Genomic DNA, 23,389 nt, shown 5'->3' on the forward strand with positions numbered 1-23,389 from the left:
GCATAATTCGAAATCAATACCCCCAGCCACGACCTGAGTTTTCGAGTTCATCGCATACGGATTATGATTAATTTGTTGCAGTCGTCAGATGAAATGTGTACGGCTTTCAGTGTGTGTGTTTTTTTCCCCTGCTCTCGCATTCCGTTTGCCACTCTGCAATATTATCCCCGGAAATGCCAAATGGGGCCCGTAAACTAACGAGCTCCAGCTCTAAAACTACACAGCCCCTTGACTTTTTCCAGGAAATAGGTTCACTTTCATTTCATCGTCTCAGGACGCACGCACGCACTCGTTTGATTGAGAACCCAAAGGACATATTTAAAGTTAGTTTTTGATGAGTTGGCATCAGTTTTATTAGCGGCGCCCAAAGTTTCCCTTTGACGCAGCTCTTCACATGCCGAATGAGGCAGCTCGATGAGCATCGGGAGCCTAAAGGCCATGGGGCACAGAATTAAGAATGTATCACATCGCAGGCTAACTGGGAATCCGGCAAACTGGCGGGGGTGGTTTCTTCTAATGGGTTTTGCATAATTTTCGGGGTAATGAATTCCAGTCACATGACCGCATGACATATATTTTTCGGCGCTGCCTGATATGATAACAACTCAAAGAATCCCTCCGTCGGCGAATCCCTCCTTCCAAAAATGAGCAAATTACAAATCGTCTGCACACGCCGTCCGCATCCCCAATGCTCCAATGCCAGTTACAAAAATGAAACCCAATCCTCATCGGAGTTCCCATCGGTGCTGCGGATTTGGCTCGGAAAAATGGGCGAAGTTTACTAATTAGGAGGGAAAATGGCTGGGACTGCTCTTACGAGGCATAAAGCTATATAGAAAGTCCTTTTAAAAAAATATACATTTTTCTAATTTATGCTGTGAAATAGTAGATGTATTACTACCAATAACTAAATAGTTATTATTGAACATTGACTAGCTAATCCAAATTTTCTCCGCTTATGATTGCCTATATATTGTAGTATCCAATTTTCCCGCCAAAAGTTTCCAAATGGCCTCGGCACGTGTGACTGTGAAACAATTTCGGTTGCAGGATAATTTCGATATAATAACAAGATGCCAGAAGTCACGTCGTGGGTGGGTGTGGGCACTCCGCCAGGACGAGTGGAAGCGAACTCATCAGCGGTCCTGTCAAAGTCGAACTGAAATATTGACTGCTGGATGGCAGATAAGGACGAAAGCGGAGGCGGCAAAGACAAAGGACAAAGGACAAACACAAGGAGTTGCCTCGGGCGGATGAATATAGCAAGACAATGACACTGGGTCTACATTACTTTTCTTTTCTCCGCTTCTCCCCTGGAATATCATCCCCCTCCAATATCTAATACACTTCCCCACTTATCAACTGCTCCTAATGGCCACGCAAAACGGCCACTTATAGTTTTATTACTGCCTCGTATCCATTTTGATTTGCTGGCTGTCGTGAGAAAACAATTTTCTACGAATAATTTGCCAGCCATATCTGTGGGGCTTTTGCGATGGTATATCAATTTTGTGCTCCTATGTACTGGGAAAAAATATTTCATTATAGATAGAAAGACGATGCTAAGAACTGATGACTTCACAAATAATAATTCTAGATAGTCAATAACTTTTGATAAGTAGTACTGGCTTTGGGGATAGATATGGAACTTTTTCAAGGATTCATTTAAGCAACGGAAAGCCATATTTTCTTCCCAGTGCTGCCGCTCTAACATGATTTACACAATAAGTGTCATGCAGGTCCTGTGGCCAGCGAGCACGCAGGTCCTGTCGGCACATAATGCACTCGGTCGGACTTGGCCATACTTTACCATTTCGCCAGACAGCCGGAGGCCTTGGCCATTTTGCTGGCCAGGAATTGCCGAGGGCCGAGGGCTTATCGTGGCTGTGACTGCACGAGTTTCTGGGCTTTGGTTGCAGCTTAATCTGGGCATCTTGGCCCAGAGTTGGAAGTGCATGTGGGCAGGCTTGGAGTGACATTCTAATCAAGTGCACATTAGCATGCTGCCATAGGAGTGCTGCGAAGTGGGGCTAAGATCCGCGGCAGTCGTGCAACAGCACACGCCACACTTTCCTGCAGCTGATTAGATTTACCCTGCTGCCGGGCGGAGCGCAGATTTTATGGCTAATTAGGTCGCGAAATTAACATTAAATGCCAATCTGCGCGGCACGGAAGTTGAGAAAGTTGCGAAAGTCGGAGGAAGGATGTGCAAGGATATGGCACACACCACCGCATGTGTCCACATGTGAGTGTGTGTTTGTGTATGTGTGCGATATGTGTGGGTTGCGGATGCCTGACATTTGCCAACTATGGCAGACAAGTTAAGACCGCGCTTCGCAACGGCGTGGTGGCTGCGAAAAACTCATTTCGACATAATTAGTTGAGCGAAGCACCTGACCCTCTGCCAAAAAGATACGCCCCCCCCCCCCCTCTCATCAGGGCAGCTCACTTTTCAGCATTTCCCATTTCGTTCGGCGGCGAAATAAAATGAAAATTGCTCACAGTCACCGGCAATATTCCTTAGCCATCTCGTTTTCTGCCAACTCAGGCAGTTTATTAAGGCGAAAATAATAATAAAAAAAAGAAAGAATCATGAAGAGCGCAGTCCAACAGAAAGTCCGGGTATTAAATGCCAACTGAGCAAACTCGACACAAAAAGCGGGCGAGCCAAAAACCAAACAAAAAGGTGAAAATTAGAAATATAAATAAGCATGTATATTTATGGCGCTACAAGCCAAGGAAAACAAAACGTGCACTGGCTGGCAGAACAAAATCTGCTTCGCTCAGCTATTTGCAATCATGAGAAATATTATTTTAATTTTGGTGTAATAATTTGCAAGCGAACATCATTTTCATAAACCCCCCCCCCCCACCAACACCCACTTGGCCCCCCTTGCGCGAAAAGAGGCCAAATGGTAGATGTCTATCCTTGGCATGGCACGAAAATGAATTTAAATACCTGAACGTGGCTCGTGCCCACGTCGACCAAGAGCCACCGAACCACCCAACCATCTAACCACCCCCTATCCCGGTTTTCCACCTCGTAATGCTGCCACGGAAAACACGCATCTACGCTCATCCAAACTCATCAGGGAGAGCCAACCGACTGGAGGACAGGACCTCCGCTCTGCTCCGCTTTGCTCCAGCCCCATCCTTTCATCCTGCGGCTGCCACCGGCGAATTGTCATTCAAATCTGTCGCATCGCCCACGGCGCCTACTGGGCGGGGTGGGCGTGGCAGGGGGTGGGCGTGTCAAGCACGCAGTTTACTGCAAATTTTATTTGTTGCTGTAATTTTGAGCGTTTTGCGCTTAGCGGCCGCCTGAATCTGAACATACACGGAGAGAAAAAATGGAAAAGTTTTCCAAAAAATTGTTCCTAGCTTCGTTAAGATAAATTTCCCGTTTAACAGTACAAACCAGTGTAAGCTAAAAATCGTAGAGCTTGTAATGAGTTACACCTTAATATCATCTTGTCGGCCATAATTTTTCGCTGTGTTTTTGCCACCCTGACTTGGCCGCCTTTGTGTGTGTGCGTCCGGAATCCGTGTGCTTTGGGTTTGTGTGTGCGTGTGTATGCGTGCCATTCATTATTTTCAATTTTTCAATTCAGAAAGTTTCCATTGCCCGTTTCTGGCTGTTGTAAAGTGTTTCGTCCCTAGCGGAGCCAATTTTCGTAAATTTTTGCAATTTATTACGATTTTCGTTTAATTCCGTTGTCGCCGCGCTTCCCACCCTCGGGCGCAAAAAAAAAAAAAAAGAAAATCCGCTGAACCGCCGCCCACCAGTCGCCTTTTTCCATGTGGCATTTCAAATTTGTGGCATAATTTCCAGGGCGAAGCAAGAAAAAATGTTGGCACTACGGAGTGTGGGTGGACTCGATGGTTGGATTGGCAAGAAACAGGCCACTCCATCGATTATTGCCTGTTAATTCTTCTCGTTGGCTGGGTGTTGAAAAGTTTGCCCAGTGAGCCGCCGAAAAGAAAAGTCAATTAGACCAATTGAACTGGCGCGCCAGAAATTGCAGGGCTCCAGTTCGTGGAAATCGAAAAGTTTTGCCGCCCGCCGAATATTCGAGCGAGCGGACAATTGTAAGTGACAGCACGTGTTGGGAATTAGCTAAGTAAATGAGGGGGCTCACAGATCCTGCCAGGAATGAAAATGAACAGTCGAGTCCTTGGGGACTTCGCCTGCGAGCCGGCAAAATATTGGGAAAGCCATTTGATGGCTGAGAGAGCTTGCAGTTCCATTGAACCGACCTTACAAGGAGCAGCAACTGGCTTTCGTTCTTCATTAGCACCACACTGATGTACGATTATTTGCGGGATCACATGCCCATATCGGAGTGGAAAATGTCTCGTTTTTCCTGGCTTACCTTGAGGCCTCTCTCCGGGCGACGTGCCATCAATTTCCCAGGCCTCAATCCTTTTTGGCCAAGTGCCCAAGTCGTCCAGCTGCTACATTAATCATCCCCCAGTGGCCACTAGCAAGAAAACAAAGAAAACTCGACCGCAACAACAGCAGACATTCGCTTTTGGCCAGGTGGGTTTTGGGCCCGAACTGCTGGCCTGTCATAAGTTATTAACAAAACGACCCTTTAGCCCACATACGCCAAAGCAATTCGTAAAGTGCCATCACAGGCTTACTCACGCCCCCACACACACACACAAACTCACATCGATAGATACACAGATACACACCGAACGCACACCAGCACACGGAGTGCAATTCAAGACAATACTTAAAGCAAACAGTTGAACAAGAGCCTAAATACACAGAAAGGAAAGGAAAGAGCAATAGCCTTAAAGGTGCCCAAAAGTATGCAACATTATTTTATTACTTAAAAGGCTCTGTTTTTTTTTTTTTTTTTTTTACTTGTTTAATGATGATGTTTTTATTATTTGATCAACGCACTGTTACCCATGCGGCAACTTAATTTGATCTGCTTAAATTATTTTATTTTACAATGTGTCTTGGTTACTTAAGACTAACAGATTTTTAATCCTAAAAAAGATAGGGAGAATTATAATAGTTGATATAACATAGTAATTATTATTTATTTGATTATTCTAATGAATTTTAAAACTAAGACTTTCTAGGTCAAAACCAGGTTAGGGAGGTCATGAGGGTGGTGAAACGCGAGCGTTCCACAATCCGATTTTTAAGGTTGGTTGAGTCATTTAGGAATACGTGTAATTAGAACCTGAACCAGTTCTCTGAAAGCTTTATTAGCCTCTACAGTTTCGTGTATAAGCTTAAATAGTTCGTCCATTCTCGTATTGATGGCCCGAATGGAGTTGTCTAACGTCATAAATTTATTGTTAAGGCTATTGTCCGACGTTGGTATAACTTCAGCCTGCACAGTAGCACGAGCCCTAGATTGAGTCGTGTTGCGTCGAGCAATATCAGCATAAGAGATGTTGGTTCTTAATGCCTCAGCTGGTATGTAACCGCTTGAAGAACGTTGTGGAGGTTTGAGTGTGGCAATATTATTAGTCATCGGTAGCCTGGACCTTGGTTTTAGCTTCTTGGCTTTCTCTGCTCTGACAGGGCAGCTTTTGTCTGTCGAGACATGATCACCACCACAATTTATACACAGACATACGTCACTTATGCACAAAGCGGACCCGGTCATATGGGGACCACTACATTTACCACAAATAGGATCCTGGGCGCAATAGTTCTTAGAGTGTCCAAAAATTTGGCATCTTTGACATTGTAGCAGTTCTTTTCTACGTGTAGCGCGCTCAACAGTGACTCTGTATCTGCCAAGTCGAGTTATCTTAAGAGACTCTTTAACATTCGGGCCTTGTTTAAGATTAATATAAAACAAATTTTGTCTAGTTTTGAAGTTTTTTGTAGCTTCATTATCATCTTCGTTTACCTGAATGTTCTTCCAGTCAGACTTTCTGGGGCAATAGATATTAAGGACCTCATAGCCGTGATCACTAAATGCTTGTTCTATCTGCGAACTAGGAACATTAGCATGGATTCCTTTAAGCACTACTCTGTAGGGTTTTTCTTCTTTAAGTTGGTGATGCCAGAATTGACAATTTAACTTATTTAGTTCTTTTACAGCGGTGCGGAAAGCATCAGGGTTGGCTGTATAGATTCTGGATACACCAAATCTAGAGGTGCGGATGTAGTAGTTTGAGGAGCCAATACTCAGATTAAGAGCCCGTTCCAAGGTGACCGGATCACTTACACTTGGTACGCATATGGCTGGGGGTTTGCTATATTTAGCGGATTGTCCACCATCATCTCGGGCAGCAGAGTCTTCAATGTCAGAATCAGCATCCGACACGTCTTGCTCCATATTCTCCGCTTCAGCAGACAAAAGCGCGAAGCGATTGTTATTTAATGCTGCTGCAGTGAAGGTAGAGGCCTCCTCATTGAGTGGCATAGTGGCCTGCCTTTTAGTTTTACGGCTTGGAGAAGGGGTGAGGATAGGTAATGGGGGCTGAGACACGCCTTTTCGTTTCCTGTTGACAGTACGATCATGTGCTTGAAAGGGGCAATTCGCTTTAGATGGCTTATTGGGCAGTGATGACAGAGGTGTCGGCAGTCCATTGTCATAAGGCGTAGTTGGGCAAATGCTAGTGGTCACGGTTGTGCAATCAGTGTATGTAGGAGTACAGATCATGTTGGCCTGTACGTTAGAAATAGTGCAGGTAACACTTGCATTGGTGTTGCTGCTGATTGTCACCATTAAGCTGGAGACCGTAGATTGAGTTGGCATACCTTCCAGGTTAGGGGAAACAACTGCACAGCTGGCGCGGAGTTGGGAGCGTAATTCTCCTGGCTCAACACCTGCTACTTTCCTCATTTTCTCAAATTTATCGCACCCATTGCTAGGTCGCGATTGAGCAAATGAATTCTCCATTATATCAATTGTCTTTATACTTATGCCGTATAATGCAATTGATATTTACTAAACACGATAAGATTTACCGGTTTACTTGTAAGGTAAATTGTAACAACCTCCCGCTTGCGCAGCGCGCAGGGCGAGGGGCAAAAACAACACAGCTTAGAAATTGCTAGTTGCTGATAAGTTTCGCGAACCGAAGCCGTCACCGTTATGCAGTGACTAAAAATAGATTTTGTTTGTGAGATAAGCACACGATCTGCGCAAATGTTTGTGATGGATCACAATTACGTTTTTGTTTTATCCGCGACTTCTGTGAACACGTCCACTCGATTGCTCATCTCCCATGCGACTCAAGATAAATGTGCTGCGGGCAGTGCAAAAGTTTCGCATGTTTGGCATTGCATGCTTTCAGGGGCGTTTTCAACAGCATTCATCCTTGCAAGGGATCCGCTTACAAATGCGGTTAAAAAGGACTTAAGGACACGCCTAAAAGCTGTGCGTACTTTAATTGAGTCATTGAATTAGCTTCTATTGTTCACGAGCTTCACTTTAAAGTGTAGAAAAGTATGCAACAAGATTAGAAACATCCAAAACGAATGCCATTTAAAAAATTTAATTCATACCCAAGTGTAATTAATATTTAAAAAATGTTCAAAATTGCATCAATTTGGCTTTTCGCAGTTTCGGTGGCCAGCCAACTTTGGAGTGGCGATAGTGTGTAAAACTATTTAAGTGCCACGCCCACTACTCCCCCCCTAAAAACAATGTTGCAAATTGCCGCCCGCTTTGTTGCTGTTGCGGTAATTGCACTTGCTGGTTTATTACCCACACAGCCATAAAATGTAATGCACATGATGTAAGTGCTTAAATATGGCAGAGGCTCCGCCGATGCGTAGCCCTCAAAATTTTTGACTGCTGTCAATGTCGGTAAGCGTTGCACATAGTATGTTTATAAGTATATATGGGAATGGGGTTCCATCCGGAACAGGCAAAAGCCAAATTATTCCACCTGACATTATTCCGTCGACGTTTATCGGGGATTTTTGGTTTCGCCAGCACTAAGCAAACAGAACTGAAAGCGGATTTGTGTGTTCTTGTGCTGCGTTGTGCATACATTGTTGTCCTTCGTCCTTTGTGTCCTGTGTCATTGTTTGTTTGCATGTGTGGTGTCGAAGTAAAAACGAAACAATCAAGGAATGCGGCACAAATAAATCGCCATGCCTCTGCATTTGACGCACCGAAATATCCTTAATGGCGGAGGGAAAAAGCCTCAGGCATTTCTTGCTACTACAGTGGAGCTTCTGTAAGTCACTCTTCATTTGAAAGGTAATGTAAAAGAATTTCAGGGAAAAGTTACAAACTAGACAAGTTGAGTTTAGATTTGTCTATGGTTTGGATTTAAGGCTTTAATGTTTTTTAATTTAGGTTGTCCACCTCGACGTTTGGCAGGATAATATGCAAAACTTAAGGACAAGCCTATTTTCACAACACCTTAATTGCTTTGCAGAGAATTCAATTAAGTTGCAGAAGCTCATCTGTGGGCTTGCAAGGATATCGGGATTTGGCAGACCTTTGGCTTGAGTTGCAACACTCGGTACATGTGAGTGTGGCACTTCCGCTGTGGCAAATGGATTTCCTTTGTGTTATCGAAAGCATTTTTAGCAACACACAACACACACGCGCCCATAAACATCCAATTCACAAACTATTTCAATTACAAAGAGGAGGAAACTGGGCTGCTACAAGTGCGTCGCGTACCTGTGTGCGTTTTCTTGGGTAAATGCGGGAAAAGGGCTTTTCTATTTCCGCTGCCAACAACGCACAAGTGCCGTTAAATTCACGCGGCTTTCCACTGTAGCGGAAATAAATGTAGGACTACAAATTGTGCTCTTTTCAAGCGTTTGCTTGAAATTAATTTTAGTTTAATAAATATTTGCCAAACAAATGGATATGACTTTCAAAGCTCGCACCTATGCGAAATGCATCAGTGATTCCGGAGCGAATAGAATGCAATTCAATCGATGGCTGTGATCTACCACAAAGTGTCTACAGGCCTAATATGTTCCAAATAATTATATTGATCTGCCAAACCACCGGATTTTCGATTTGCAGAATGCGAAGCCTCAAACTTGGCTGCAGGCTGCTATTATTGTGGCCGCAGCTGTGCACACAGGACTGTGAGCTAGGACCTGTTCTGCTCAGCAACTCGGCGCTGAAATATTTATATGCAAATAAATAGTTTAGCGAGCTATCAACTTCGCATGTGTGCGTGTGCGCTGCCATTGTCATTATGCGTAGTGTACACATATCAGGGGCGGTGCTCGGCGGGGGGCGTGTCATAAACAACAGACACACACACACATAGACATCTACATGGCTCACAGATTGTTAGAGAGGGTATCCTTCGAGCTCGGCGTACTATTACCCATTAATAGTGTACGGCGTTTAATTGCTAATCTATTAGTGCCAGGACAGGACCTCGAGGTGCTGGGACTAAGACCCCGGCATTAGAGAGAATCATATTCGTATGAGTTCAGGTCGAGAATGGGTGGAGTGGGCAAGGCGATTTAATTGCCAGGAATGTGTCTTAATTATAAAATCAATGGGCAAACAAAGGCAACTGGAATTTGCACAAGAATGAGCCGCCTAATTAACCAGAATGTCTGTTTGGCCTCGATGAAATTCACTTTTATGTCAGCTTTTTGTGATGTGGTATGCCGATACATGTTATGCTATAGGTTTCTTGCGCCTTAATCGAGCGTAATGTAATTAAATGCCGGGCCAAAAGAGCCAATCAAAACAAACCCAAACCTGGCCACAGAAACCAGAGCGGCGAATGAGAAAAAAACAAAAGACTTTTCGAATAGAATTTGCATCGGCAAAAAAAAAATGTCTATATATATTTGTGTACGCCAACATAGTGACGATGTTGACTTTCATTACCTTGCGCAAATAGAGGGAAAGTCATTAAAAATTTTAATGAAGAAAGTTTTTTCCTTTGTTTCCCGTTGTCGCCGTCATCATCCGTCGTCTTTGGCGCCGCCTCAACTTGATATTTAAATTTTGTTTTTTGCCAGCACTTCGCCGCTTTATTGTTAACAACAATCGTGCTATCCGCATCCGCATTCGCATCCTCATAAACGGCATGATTTATTGGAGCGATAAAGCGATTAAATTAAAATTGATTTATATGGCAGGAGCGGCGAGAACAACTAGCAGACGGATGCCTCTTGTGTCCTGATTATGTTGGCCCGCTTTTCCGCTTTTCCGAGCGAGGCAAACCGAAGTAAAAACTTACTAATTTATGCAAAGCAGGCGGACTGCTTGAGGAACTGCCCCGGGACAACATGGCGTATGATTAACCTAAATGTTCGGCCATGATTTCCCCCTGCTTTACATTTAAATTGCCAAACTAAAAAAAAAATAGAGCGCCCGTGGCTTGAATTACTTCCCGCTGCGAAAAAGGTCCTGTCTGCACATCCTCGTGTATCTTGTGTGCTCTTTTCCGGCTTGTTTGTGCTGGCAAAAAGGACAGCCACGCAACTAATTTGCTTGGCACAAATAAAGAGCCAAATAAATATAGGAAAATTGACGAACTTTTACCCCAACCAGCTTTGATTTCAACCATGTTTATTGGATTTCGAGCCCGAATGTTATTCGTCCTGCCGCCTAAACTCCTATTGACTCCTTCAGCTGCAACACAGCAGTTGCAGAGGATTTGGACCGATGATGATGGCCCAATCCACACTCACCGTCGGATGCAGGGCCTCCTGCCTCTACTCGCTCTCTCTATCGATGCCGCAGCTGCACGTCCTGTTGCCGTTGCCCCGTGGCGATGTCCTTCGAAAATTCCGGTGCCTTATTTTTCCTTTTTGTGTTCCTTATATTTTGCTGTCGCCCGGACGGCTGTTGTGGTTCTTGCACTGACGTTGCGGTCCAAATTGAATTTCACTTGGAAAATATATGAGCATGATTAATCACTTAACGAAGCCAGGACGCTCTGGCCGCACACTCAGCCAGGACCAAGGATATCCAACCCGCACTAGCCGTTCCCGACTGCCGACAAGAAGGACCGCATTGCGTTAACTCGTTTGATTTGCTGCAGCTGATTCGATTTGCCAGATTCCAGTCGATTATTAGGTTTTAAGTGTTTTCTTTCGAAAATGTTTCAACTCTCGATATATTATTTATTAATTTTGCCAATGTTTGAACTTTTGATTTACTATTTATATATTTTTGCAAGTACTTTAATTAATTTTAAAGTCTCTAGTTCTGATTATTATTAAAAGGAGTAATGTAGTGATAAAATATTTTGATTTAAATAAAATATACGTTTTAGAATATTTTCTTAGTTTTAATTGGAATTTTATTCTATAACTATTTGTAAATCTTTATTTGAGTCATTAAGCCAATTAAGTCTACGACAACGAAGAGTTTAAAAAAAGTAAATTAATTCAAAATTTCAATACTCAATAAATATTCGTCTAAATTGTAATAAAGATTTTTTTTGAAACCATTTTAATTTGAAATGTAATCACTTAGGTGCAGAAGTTAAAGAAAGTCAAAACATTGCCAGAAACTTAACCTTTCATTAAAAAAGGAAATGAAACAATATTTCGCGAAATAAAGAATCACCAAAAAAAAAGTTAATATATATTTCATTTGTGTACCATTTGAGAATTCATTAATATGAGTAATTTATTCGTACAGCACTTTTTGAAGCAATCACTGCGCGATTATTTGGCGACACCGTGTTCATTCACACATTCATTCACTCGCTTAGTTCGCTCGCGAATTTCATTCACAAAAATTTCGATTTTGGGCAGTTGGCGGAGCAGAGTCCAGCGCGACCAGGACGCCACTGAAAGCGACTGAAGGCGCCCGAAATCGAAGGAAGAACGCGGCCAGGACCTGCCGCGAAGGCTCACAGCACAGGAGTGACGAGGACGCTCGGCCGCGGACTTCGGCTCGGCCTGCGTGGAGTGACGAGCTGGTAGGATAACACACGAGGACGATGATGGCAGCTCTGCCTGCAAGAAGCTACCATTGACGGTTCGCTTGGAGGCAGCAGCAGCCGACCCACACACACACACACACACACCGTCGCACACACGGACATTTGTTGCAACCGCCAGGATAACGCGAGTTGTGTAGCACACTTTTGCGGGCCGCTCGTTCGTGAAACCAATTCGGCCCAAAGCCCGGCGTTTTTCCAGCTGTTCGCTTGGCGCCAAAAATTCTAGTCCCTACTGCGCAGACTCCAATTTGTTATACAACTTTTACGCTCAGTCCGATATAACAGTATATGTCAGGAGCGGTTCAGTGAAGAATAACTCATACAAAATATTTCCCTTCAATGTGTAAAATAGAAAATTCTACAGGTCACCGAAGAGCTTTCTTGTAAGTCTTAATTATATTGTGTGTATTATTCTTATTTCATCATTTTCTCCTATTATTCAATCAAAATTGGCTATCTTAATACGCTATTCCATAACTTTAAAGCTTCGACGATACTGAAATTAAAATTTAAGGCAAACTTTCCAGCGCCAATTCGAGTAATTTGGTTATCCTGGCCAGGGCCCCCACCTTCGAATTATGCCACGTGGAGCATTTTTGGCACATGAAATACTTGTCTACCCGTTTGGCACATTAGGTATTTAAAAAGTTGTTAAGCAAACTTTCAAATTAAATACCCGGGGCTTAAGCGGGGCGAGCTCCCCAGGCACACGAGTATTTCCGGGGGACACAAGTATCTCCGGCGTGTCCTGGCAGCCCGGTCTTTGGCACTTGGTGCCTGGCAGAGTGCATTCTGCTCTCATTTATTGCATTTTGCATGTGTAAAGAGCGTTTTTATTATTTTACCCACGTCCAGGATGTGTGAAGAGCAGCAAATTAAGGAATACCGTCTGCGAGGAGTAATTAAAATTGTGAAGAAAGCCATAATGTGTTTACATTGCAGAACTGCCCAACTAAAGCGAATTGAGCCGAGCACCCGGCAAAGTGTTTTAATTGAGAGCTTAAGTGTTATCCTTTCGCCAGGAAGCATTCCAATATACATATGTGGGCAAATTTTGTGCTGCGAAGCATGTCAAAATGAAACGATATGAAATAAAACAGGAAAATAGAAAATAGGAAAATGCAAATGGCAGGCCGTCTGCAATGAGATTAAAAATGCATGACATCAATTATAAGAAGTTTTCTTAATTTCCTTCCGCCCACAACTCACTCCCCTTCTCGTCCACCCCTCCACCCAGCAACTTTTTCCAATGCGAACTACTCGACAAGGGCAACGCACATGCACACATTTTCGCAGAGAGCACATTTGTTTATTCCTCGATTGCGTACAAACATTTGCATTTGCATAGACAAGTTAAAAGCATCATCTCGACCCCGCCCGCCCGCCAAATCTCTAGGACACTGAGAGAAAATGGGAAGACCTCTAAGGACGGCAAGTAAGAACCATACATCTATTTGCTAAAATAATTTCAATAAGATTGTGGTAAGATTTGGTCAAATGATTTATGTTTTCGTGCTAAAAATAGTTTAAAGACGCTTTGCTGGACGTTTTTTCTCTGCCTGCAGGACCGAAGGACCAGAATCAGGAGCAGAACGAACTTCCTGCTGCCTGAATGCGCCTGAGTCAATGCAGCTGGCGCTGCAAATGTGTGGAAAAACTCCTGCCACCCCGTTTTCAGCATGCGAGATTGCAGATTTCATATGCAAATTTTGCACTTCTTCAGAAAATTATTCAAATTACTTGCGAGCGACAAGCGCTGCACTCGCAACGAGTCCTTGCTGCCTGCCTTTCGTCCTGCCATGGATTGGATATAAACAAAACACCTTTCCGTTGGCCAAACAAGTCGGCAGCCTTGGCCGTTTGACAGCCCATCGATGGGAGGTGGGCAAATCTTTGCTAACCGCCGGAAACGGAAATGGAGAGGAGGAGGAAGCAGAAGGCAGCAGAGTAAATGTTGCAAATGCTGGCCCATCAATCAGCCAAAATGCTGAAATGGCAAGATGGCAAGATGGCAAAATGGGCTCATGGCTGGTAATCCGCGTAATATTATTAAATAATTAACACGCGTTACTGCGCCTTGTTTATGACAGCTTAGCGACCGGAAGTGATGGCGCCCAGACTTTTGTCTTCCAAGATTTAGCCATCAAAAGATAAACGCAATTACGGAGCAGTTTTCGAGCATTTTGGAACCGTACGAAAGACAAAGACTTTGCGGCGCGGCGAAACATGCAAATTAGCGTGCCAGCGAACGAGTTAAAGTTCGCTTTTGAAAGGAATTTGCATATTTAAATGGCATTTGCGCCAGACACTTGACAGTCTAACTGGCAGTTGGCAACATTCACTGGGTCCTGGTCTTGCTGCTCCTGCTCCTGCTCCTGCTCCTTGATCCTGTCACTCCGGTGACAGTCGGTGCCTCGTCACGTTTCTGTTGGCTCATAAAAGTGAGATTGAATTTTGAACGGGTGGCCCACGAAAGTCCCTCCTTTCTCATTCGCAATCGCCCTAACTTTCTGCCATCCCGGGTGTCTGTGCTTAATAGGCCACATGAACTTGAATCCACCACGCCACGAGGAGATGATGATGACGCCTCCGACGAGGATGCGAAATTGTTGCACACGCGCAGGAACACAAAAACCAAAGTTAAAGTGAAAGTGAATGTGAATGTGAAAGTGTGCCCGAAAGTTTCTGGCCAAGGCGGAAGTCATTAACGTGTGTTCGGAGTCGATTAAGTGTGTCATGTGTGTGTGTTCCATTTTATTTATAGCCACTCATCAGCGGACTTTGCCCCACTGTGCATGTGCTGTGGCGGATTTATTTCATGGCCCGCGGCGATTTAATCAGCCGGATGAAAGGGGTTTTGGGTTACCTCTAAGAGTTTAAAGCCACGTTGAAAAGGCCTCTAAGTGGATGGCAGGATAATGAGGATAAAATATAAGAGGCACGCGTTTAAGTTGGGATGGAAAATCTTCGTGTATGCCATTGAGTCATTTTATTTGACTGACCACAGTATGTGCCACATAAATCACATGCAGTTGCAAACTAGTTTGACTAGTGATACACTCGAATTAATGGCCATCAATCAATGTTGAAAATGCTGAAATTGTCATTTCCCCGCTCAGCGGTTTGCAAGCTTCAGTCCACCTGAAACCCCAGAGCATAACCGAAAAATCGAGGACGAGCGCACAAATCAATTGGCATTCAGATTCTCAGCAGACAGTCGGGATGTTTGATTGACACCACGCTAATTGGCGACCATTCGGGTTGTCCATAATGCCAGGATTAGCAGGAAACCACGTGTGCATGTGTTCGATTAGTCCTCGTGTGTGGAATTATGAACCCAAAAGACCTGAAATTCTGTCCTTTCGGTGAGGAAAATATGGAAAAAAAAATGTTCAAAATGCGAATTTCTATGCTTGTTTAAACTTATATTTAAGCCGCCAATCAATTTAGATTGAAAAGTGAAAAAAAAAATATTTTACGAATTTTCGCAAAAAATTATGATGTTACCCCTTATAAAAAAGTGAAAATTGAGCAAAAAATTTATTTTTACCACATCAACCAAAAAACGATAAATATGGATAGCTTAGGTTTTTAGCTGACTAAAACAGTAGTTTCTTCGATTCTGGACCATTTTTAAGCCAAGTAGCTCCAGAAAAGTTCATTTTCATCTGCTGATTACATGTATTTCCACTAACTAACTAACTTGGCCAGTGACTGCTGGTATCTTTGGAGCCAAGCCAACGCAAATGCAAGACAACATTATCCGCTTTGCCCCAAAAGTCGACTTTAATCCGTGGCGCTAAGCACGCAACTGCAGAAAATCAAATTGGAGCAACTTGGGGCATAGTTTGTTGGCCAAATAAATCACGCAGCCAAAGCCACCGAAATCCTGGCAATCGAAGAGGACAACAAAGTAGACAAGGAATGGGAATGCACGCAATGATAAATCGAAAATATTTTCACTTGTTTACACAAAACAATTCGGAGCGACAGACAATCGGAGAAAAGCTTGACAAAAATGTCCAACATCTTTCCCAAGTTTTCCATTTGACCAGCACTCAATAAAAAGTAACACAGACTCCTCCAACCACCAGTCGTGGTCACTTACACTACGAGAAAACTACAGTAATGGGGTCGAATAAATATCGAACAAAATAAAACAAATTCTATAACTGATAATGTGCTAAGGTATTAAAACTTATAATCAAAAATATGTACAACAGCGTTTGGAAAATGATTTCCATTTTTCACTGGTTTTTTCGACTGCAGCAGCTCCTTTTAATGAACGAACAAACAGTCGGACCAACAGAGGATTACGCTGCCAATGGACAGTGACTTGCACCCCGCCATCCCGAGTCGAGTTAAGTAAACAACTGGCGCGTCCTTGTCCACTTTTAGTCCTGCGCCCCCCCGCACTTGCCCCTTCGAGTGTTAATTGTGTGCGTGATTTAAGCGTCGACGGGGCAGGGGAGACAGTCGAGATCCGGAGCCACCCGCCGACCATTTCGAATAATTGCTTTTTGATTGAGTTCAATGCTGCGGAGCATTTCCTCCGCGCTAACTTAAATTTGAATGTCCAATTTAATTGCACCCGTCGAGTGAAGCGCATCCGAGCATTTTTGTTCCTCTAAAGTGAAGCTATGCTATATCCACTGGAACTGCCAAGAGCCCGTCGTCCACTTTACAGGGATTACGGCGGCAAATCGGGGCTCATCCAGACGCAGCGGGACGCGAGGAAGAACAGTCGATTGGGAAAACTATGGCACTTCATGCTGCCATATCTCAAGGATTACGCAGCGGAGTCCTCCGTGCACGGCATACGATATCTGGCCGATCCGAAGATGAGAAAGTTCGAGAGGTGAGCTGCACCAAAAGATCTAACCTTTTTCGAATCAATCTCTAGCTATTTGAACATCAGGGTGATTTGGCTGCTGATTCTGCTGACCACCAGCATAGGTGCCATCGTGGTTTATGTGGACCTCAACGAACTTTATCAAACGGTGCGCATACAGACCACCATTAAGAACACGATGCTCCCGATATTCCGCATACCATTCCCCTCGATTGGTCTCTGTCCGAGGAACCGCCTGAACTGGAAAATACTGGAGACCGAGGCAGTTGATCACTTCCTGGGAGCCAACGTTTCTGCTGCCCAAAAGGACCTCTTCGTAAAGTTCTTCACTGCGGCAGGCGATCCACACTTGTCGCGCCTCAATGAAATGTCCAACTTCTTTGGGAACAAAACTCTGACTGATGAGCTTCACATGCTAGATCATCTCGACCTTCGCGAGGTCTACAAATTCATTCAGTTTAGGTGCCAGGACCTCTTTCACACCTGCCGCTGGCGGGGAAACCCAGTGAACTGCTGCGAAGTTATTGAATATCAGTTCACAGAAGCCGGATTGTGTTTTGTCTTCAACACGGAAATCAGTCCGGCATCGCGACAAAAAGCTGTGAGTAAACGCATCCATCCACACACCATGGGAATAATAAAGGACAAATTAATAATTAACCACTCCAGAGGGAAGACAAATATTACCCGCTCCGCACCCCGCATTATGGCGAGGGCTCCGGCCTGGATCTCTTTCTGCGGCTCAACAGATCCTTCATTCGACCTGGAAAGCGGGGCATCAATGTGATGATCAAGCAGCCGCAGCAGTGGAGCGACGTGGTGCGCCACGTGCCACATGAGGCGCACACCAGGATTAGCATAACACCCCGTTTCACAGTCACGGATGAACGAACCCGGACGGTGACTCCGGAGATCAGAAGATGTATCTTTGGCGATGAGGTCGACAATCCGCACTACAAGAATTTTCCAGACTTTGAGTACTGGGTGGGAAACTGCCGGAGCAGGTGCCATCAGGAGCATGTCCTCAATCTGTGCAAGTGCTCTCCCTCGATCTTTTTTCCCATCTCAGATAAAGGTAACTTAAGATCTACTGCAGATACATAATTCTATATATATTTCTCTTCACAGATAACTTTACTGCATGCAAAGCCTCAGACTTCAAGTGTCTATACGACAACAGATGTAAGATATCCCTTCAAGGACATTTCATGTCAAATAATTTAAACCTTTTCCAAATAGTTACCTTTAGCATTGAACGGCATCCCGAGGAGGACGATTTTGTTAAAAATCCTTTTAAGGAAAGCATGATCTGCGACTGCTTCACCAGCTGCAGTCAGCTGGTTTTCGACCGGGTTTTCACTACTACCACGCTTGAGTAAGTGAATCCTATGTGTGTAATCCACTGCAATTTCTTTAACAATTTAAAAAATCCTGTGCAGTAATAATGAAACGGACACAGAGGCGGGCACAATGCGCTTAGATATTTTCTACCAATCCGGTTGGTTTATCCAATACCAAACCAACATGAGATTTACCTTTGTGGAACTACTAGGTTGGCTATACTTATCTAATAAAGTATCATCTTAAATTTTTATTTTATCATTTCAGCTAGCTTTGGTGGCATAATCGGACTGTTTTTGGGAGCCTCCTTACTGAGTGCCTTTGAGTTGGCCTACTACTTCTCCATCGGCCTCTATTTGTACATTCATGGCAAGAGAAAGTTAAGAAAACCAGAACCCGGCGTATTAACTATTCAATTTGGCCAGAGAAAAATAACACCAATTAAATTTTGACATTAAACATTTAATAAATACAGCATATCATTACCACACATTCTTTCTGTAGTTAAAAGGATGCCTCAATTTCCTGTCATTGGTATCCTTGTGGGCAGCGGGATTCTCAGCCAGATGGCCAACTTCGTTCCTTAGGTAGCCCTTTAAATTGACCCACTTAGCCTTCAGGTGCTTAAATAAGACCCCATAGTACTGGTGGTCATATAGATGCATAGCAAGTCCCACAGTAAGGTAGTAGATCAACTCGAAGGCACTGACCATAGAAGCACCCAAGCAAAGTCCAAAGATTCCACCCAGATTGGCTGCGAATATACGAGATATATGAGTGGTTCGCCATGCTGAATCTCTTACCAATTAGATCGATAATGGTAAACTCCAGGCTTGTGCGATACAAAGGTGTGGTCTCCACTTGGTAGTGCACATCCACCCTGAAGAGTTTCTGATGCGGATCCTTGGGTCTGCAAAGAATGGTTTCAGATATCTCAAGAAATCAAAGAAGGGTTCCATTCAAGTTTCATACAGTTTATGGGCTGACAAAGGCAGTGTGGTGGTGGAAGTATAATAGTCGAGCAGGTAGCAGTCCACCAAGCAGGAACAGGTCATTCCCAGCTTGGTGGCACTGAAAAGGGCATCCTCGTCCCTTCGCTTGTCGTAGCTGAAGATGTCTGCAACAGATGGGTTTTATTTCCAGAATTAATTTATTCCCTTATATGTATCTCCTACCATTGTGACGCGCAAGGCAGCGCAGGCTGACTGCGTTGCAATCCGGAACTGAAAGAAAATATTGGGACTATATTATATAATAATCACATCATAATCATATTATATTTTTTAAGAAAAGAGTAATTAGACTTACCTCTGTGGTTGTACAGGAAGAAAATGGGCAAGGAGCAGTTGCAGAGCTGAATTAGGTAGGACTCATGGCAGCGGTTGAGACAGTTGGAGAGCTGGAAGGGCTTTCCAAAGTTCTTGGCCGAATCGTTGGCGTCCAGTTCGCCCTGCTCGTCCGCGAAGAGGCAGTTCCTGCGCTCCGGCGGGATACTGCGCGTGGTGTTATCCGTCCAAGTGAGACCCGGACGGACAGTCACGTAGGTCTCCGTGTTTTGGGTTATTGAATATACGACATTGTTCAGTTGGTCGGGCTTCTTAATCATAACCTGAAAATGGTTTAATCTAGTAATATTCTACGGCCTGGCAGATACTTACGTAGACATTATTATTCGCCTGCGAATCGGGTCGCCTGAAGCTCTCGTTTAAGATTAGATCAAAATTCAAGCCCGTACTCTGGCCTGCTTTGGCATTGTGCCTCGGATAGAAGTTATTACCCTCCTTCTGCTTAATTGCCTTGGAGCGTGGCGAAACCTCCGAGTTGAAAACCAAACAAAATCCAAACTCCGTCTTCTCCAACACGAAGTATTCGCAGCAATTGAAGGAGGAACTGCGCCACAGGCAGGATTTCGGTACCATGATATCCGAGCATTGAAGAGTCATAAATATGGCCAGCTCAGTTAGGTTCACAAAGCCCACCGCCTCCAGGTTATCGTCCTCCAGCTCGGCCAAGCTTGAAAGGTAACTGCCAAAGCGCAAAGTTTCCATCCGAGAAACAAGGACGGTGAAACTTTCGACCAGTTCCACGCTGGCATTGGTCGGCAGGAACTGCTCCTTGGCCGCCTCCAGCTTGTTCCAGTTGATGCGGTTGTCCGTGCAGATTCCCACGGCCGGAAATGGCACCAGAAACACGGGGAACTGCGGATCGTGGACCACCGTCTGCAGCTTCTGGGAAACGAATCGCTCGGAGAGCAGGAGGTAGAAAAAGAAGGACAGCCCGATGCTAATGATGAGCAGCATCGACCAGATGATTCTAAATACAATGATTATATACAATTTAAAATTGAATGTAGATATGAATAGAGGATAAACCACAAACCTCTCCAAGTTATGCAGGTGGGAATCGTACAGATAGCGAACGCAGTGAATGGTGGACTTCTCGCAGTAGCTCCGAAAGTGGACCTTTAACAAATCCGCGAGGCACCTCTCGTTGTCACCAAAACCGGCTGCCTCTGTCGGTTTGACCGAATTATCTCCCTTGGCCATTCCGGTGACGAGTCACTCAATCACTGAGCTTTTGGCCGGAATTCGGGGATCCCTTTTAAGGCCACGTTCCAAAGGCCAGGTGACTTGTAATTGTATGTGAGGGGACAAAGTTCCGACGGCCAGGCCATCCATTATGGCTCACAAGCTTTGTAATTGAGTAGTTATGTTTCCTGCCATTTGATAAGCCCGCTGACAGAAGTGGTTGTCTGCGCATTGATTAGCGGATCGAACTACCAATTAGCGCGATTTTCCCACAGTCGCAGTTCGTCCGCTGAGTGAAATGAGTGCCACCGCCTGGAAGCCAGAACCCTCCTCCGAGGATAATGATGATGACCACAAGGAGTCAAAAAAAAAGCTGAAGAAGGAGGGGGCAGGTGGATGGGCTTCGACCAGGCGGTAAGTGATACCCTTCGCTCCAAAAATATCCATGACTCTGGCCGTGCATAATCTCTTGTGTTCCAAAAGTAATCCATGAAATTCGGTTTTTTTTTAATCTATAGATACGCCAGAATCCCCCTTAAAATAATGGCCGCTCTGGCCACCGTGTATGTGAGCATTCTTTCCTCGGAGCGGTACTTCTACTACTGGGTGCAGACCTCCATCGAAAGGACTGACATGCATGTATCCGAGATCGATTTCCCAGCCGTGACCATCATTCCGATCAATTTGAGCATCCTGAAAGCCGAGAAGCTCTCCAAGGCCTATAACTTGGTTCAGTCCGTGGTCTGGCAAACACCGATGTCCGCCCGCCTCACGGATGAGAACTTCACGGAGTTCTCCGAACTGGAAAACTGGAACGCGCAGAGCTGGGGAATCTACCAGGCGCTGCAGATGAACTGCCAGCACTTCTTCACCGAGTGCCAGTGGCGTCGCAAGGCGATGAACTGCTGTGACCTATTCCGACCCACCAAGACCTTCAATGGCTTCGCCTTCGAGTTCAACTCACTGGTCTCCTCGGGAAGAGATGAAACGTGGCCCTGGTCCGTGGCTTCATGCGGATCATATAGCGGACTCAATGTGAAGATCAAACGGCAGCAGGGTCTGTATACGTTGAATACAATGGGGGTGAGTCCGATAAGACATATGTACATAGATAGTGCGTCATGACATGGAGTAATTACCACACCAGGTGATAGTGCACGAACCGACCCAGTTGCTGGGCATGAGCATTGACTATTCCTCAGAGGATCGCATCGTGGTTCCGGTGGAACCACTTCATTTCACAGCCGAGTTGGATGTCCGGGCACGTCCCGTTCAAATGCGTCGTTGTTACTTTGAGGTCGGTTTCCTTAGCCAAATATATACTAGCTCTTAAACTTAATTTTACCTTAGAATGAGATACCAACGGGAAAGTCCCGGTCGGAGTGCATCTACAAGTGCCACGTCAACTACATCATCAGCAAGTGCAACTGCTCCTTGGAACTGCCGGTGAAGGCCACTCAAGATGAGGACAACATTGCGGCTGCAAAGGAAAGCAACGGACGTAGAATTTGCGGTGTGAAGGATCTGGCCTGCTTCAATCAGCACCGACGTGGGTCTAATTCTAAACTTAAATCATATATATATGATATATATGTACTGAATTCCGCTTAGTTTCCCTCTTTTCCATGAGCAACATCATCGAAGAGTCCCGTGATAATGTGTTCTCCACCGTGGATTGCGGTTGCTTTCCTCAGTGCGGTCACACCCAGTACCACACGTCAACCTACACGGAGAAGATGAGCGCCCACACCAACCTTGCCGCAGCGATCGAGATAGATGTGTACTTCCAGGAGGAGACCCTCTTCTCTTACCGCTCCATGCTCCGCTTCACGCTGATCGACTTAATGGGTGAGTTTGGGATCAATCACAGCTGCGATGACATGTACCCCCTACCCTTCACTTGTAGTTTCCTATGGAGGAATAGCCGGTTTGATCATGGGCATCTCGGTGCTAGGTTGCATCAACGAACTCTTGGATCGCTTCGCCTGTTGTCGCATACCCCATGGCTCCTAGGCCCAAGCTGGCACCATGAAGTACCAGCCATCGGCAGCTGGGTTCTCACGTTCCCACACTTACCTGTAACCGAAGCACACACAAATGCACCACTCACCTGGTTCTTGGGATGCGCACATAAACAAATCCAGAAAATAAAACGCATTCGGAGAGCTACCTGCATGGCAGTGGAAAATTTTCAGGTGCAGCTCCAACCAGACATAACAAAACTGTAGGCTTTCTTCAGAAAAAGAAATTGAATAAGAATATTGTTTTTAAGTCCCAGAAATCCATTTTCAATTTAGAAGTCTGTTTTTGTAACTTGAAACATTGAGTAAATAAATTCCTTATAGAGCACATACTTATATATGCCTTCAATAAAATGCCGAAAATAAATGTAATTGCAAGTATTTTTAATTTTCTGCACAGCGACTGTATTTTTTGCAGTGCACCCAAATATGCTGCGTTTGCTAAACGTGGGTATTAATCTGTTTTCAGCAACAACAAAAATAAGCGCGCCAATTTGCCAAAGATTAAAGGGGAGCTGTCTTATCAGCGACTGAGCCCATGGAGGTTATTAGAAGGCATCCATCCAGATTCCAGATTCTTTGTTGTCCACTTGTGCCCCCAAGCATAAAAGCCCATCACAAAAGAATCAGATGCCCAGCTTGGAGTTGAGCATAAAAATAAACTGGGGATCTACAAGCATAATCGCGCCTTGGAGACCCCTCAGGTACCAAGTCCATTCCCGAACTCAAATCGGATCCCTCGCTCTCGTATAAATAGGGGCTGC

The 23,389-nt window shown here is 44.6% G+C and overlaps 4 protein-coding genes across 10 annotated transcripts in view, besides 1 other annotated feature; 2 read left to right on the top strand and 2 right to left on the bottom strand.

Annotated features, from left to right (window-relative positions):
• Positions 1-11,729, bottom strand: part of Dop1R2 (Dopamine 1-like receptor 2) — a 29,681-nt gene extending 17,952 nt beyond the window's left edge. For all 3 annotated transcript variants that reach the window (NM_170420.2, NM_001276143.1, NM_079824.4), the window contains exons 1-2: positions 11,537-11,729; positions 10,619-11,138 (exon numbers count right to left, since the gene is read on the bottom strand). The gene's annotated coding sequence lies outside the window, so the exon portion shown is untranslated. The remainder of the gene's footprint in view (positions 1-10,618; positions 11,139-11,536) is intronic.
• Positions 4,859-7,215: a mobile genetic element.
• Positions 11,730-16,523: 4,794 nt separating the features above from the next.
• Positions 16,524-18,528, top strand: ppk21 (pickpocket 21; the record flags this gene model as incomplete). Of its 2 annotated transcripts, none has more annotated exons than NM_001276144.1 (7): positions 16,524-16,741; positions 16,802-17,336; positions 17,405-17,810; positions 17,864-17,917; positions 17,975-18,110; positions 18,175-18,287; positions 18,344-18,528. In NM_001276144.1, the coding sequence occupies 7 exons, from the start codon at positions 16,524-16,526 to the stop codon at positions 18,526-18,528; spliced, it is 1,647 nt and encodes a 548-aa protein (NP_001263073.1). The 2 variants fall into 2 exon arrangements, with proteins under 2 accessions (NP_001263073.1, NP_651704.2); NM_143447.2 differs by having other exon boundaries at positions 16,524-16,732; positions 16,787-17,336.
• Positions 18,529-18,558: 30 nt separating this feature from the next.
• ppk20 (pickpocket 20) lies at positions 18,559-20,622 on the bottom strand (the record flags this gene model as incomplete). 3 transcript variants are annotated; one of them, NM_001276145.1, is made up of 7 exons in its annotated part: positions 18,559-18,830; positions 18,880-18,986; positions 19,049-19,193; positions 19,252-19,299; positions 19,385-19,685; positions 19,735-20,389; positions 20,456-20,622. In NM_001276145.1, 7 exons carry the CDS (start codon positions 20,620-20,622, stop codon positions 18,559-18,561), a joined length of 1,695 nt encoding a protein of 564 aa, NP_001263074.1. The 3 variants fall into 3 exon arrangements, with proteins under 3 accessions (NP_001263074.1, NP_001263075.1, NP_651705.2); NM_001276146.1 differs by having other exon boundaries at positions 19,385-19,670; positions 19,717-20,389; NM_143448.2 differs by having other exon boundaries at positions 19,385-19,670; positions 19,717-20,622.
• A 271-nt stretch (positions 20,623-20,893) lies between these two features.
• ppk30 (pickpocket 30) lies at positions 20,894-23,223 on the top strand. Of its 2 annotated transcripts, NM_001276147.1 has the most exons (7): positions 20,894-21,018; positions 21,123-21,687; positions 21,752-21,901; positions 21,955-22,153; positions 22,216-22,452; positions 22,511-22,993; positions 23,095-23,223. In NM_001276147.1, exons 1-6 carry the CDS (start codon positions 20,903-20,905, stop codon positions 22,615-22,617), a joined length of 1,374 nt encoding a protein of 457 aa, NP_001263076.1. In that variant the 5' UTR covers positions 20,894-20,902; the 3' UTR covers positions 22,618-22,993; positions 23,095-23,223. The 2 variants fall into 2 exon arrangements, with proteins under 2 accessions (NP_001263076.1, NP_651706.1); NM_143449.2 differs by lacking the exon at positions 23,095-23,223 and having other exon boundaries at positions 22,511-22,995.
• Positions 23,224-23,389: the final 166 nt, after the last annotated feature.

The sequence above is a fragment of the Drosophila melanogaster genome, chromosome 3R, assembly GCF_000001215.4.
Source record: "Drosophila melanogaster chromosome 3R".
In the NCBI taxonomy this organism is placed as follows: Eukaryota; Metazoa; Arthropoda; class Insecta; order Diptera; family Drosophilidae; genus Drosophila; species Drosophila melanogaster.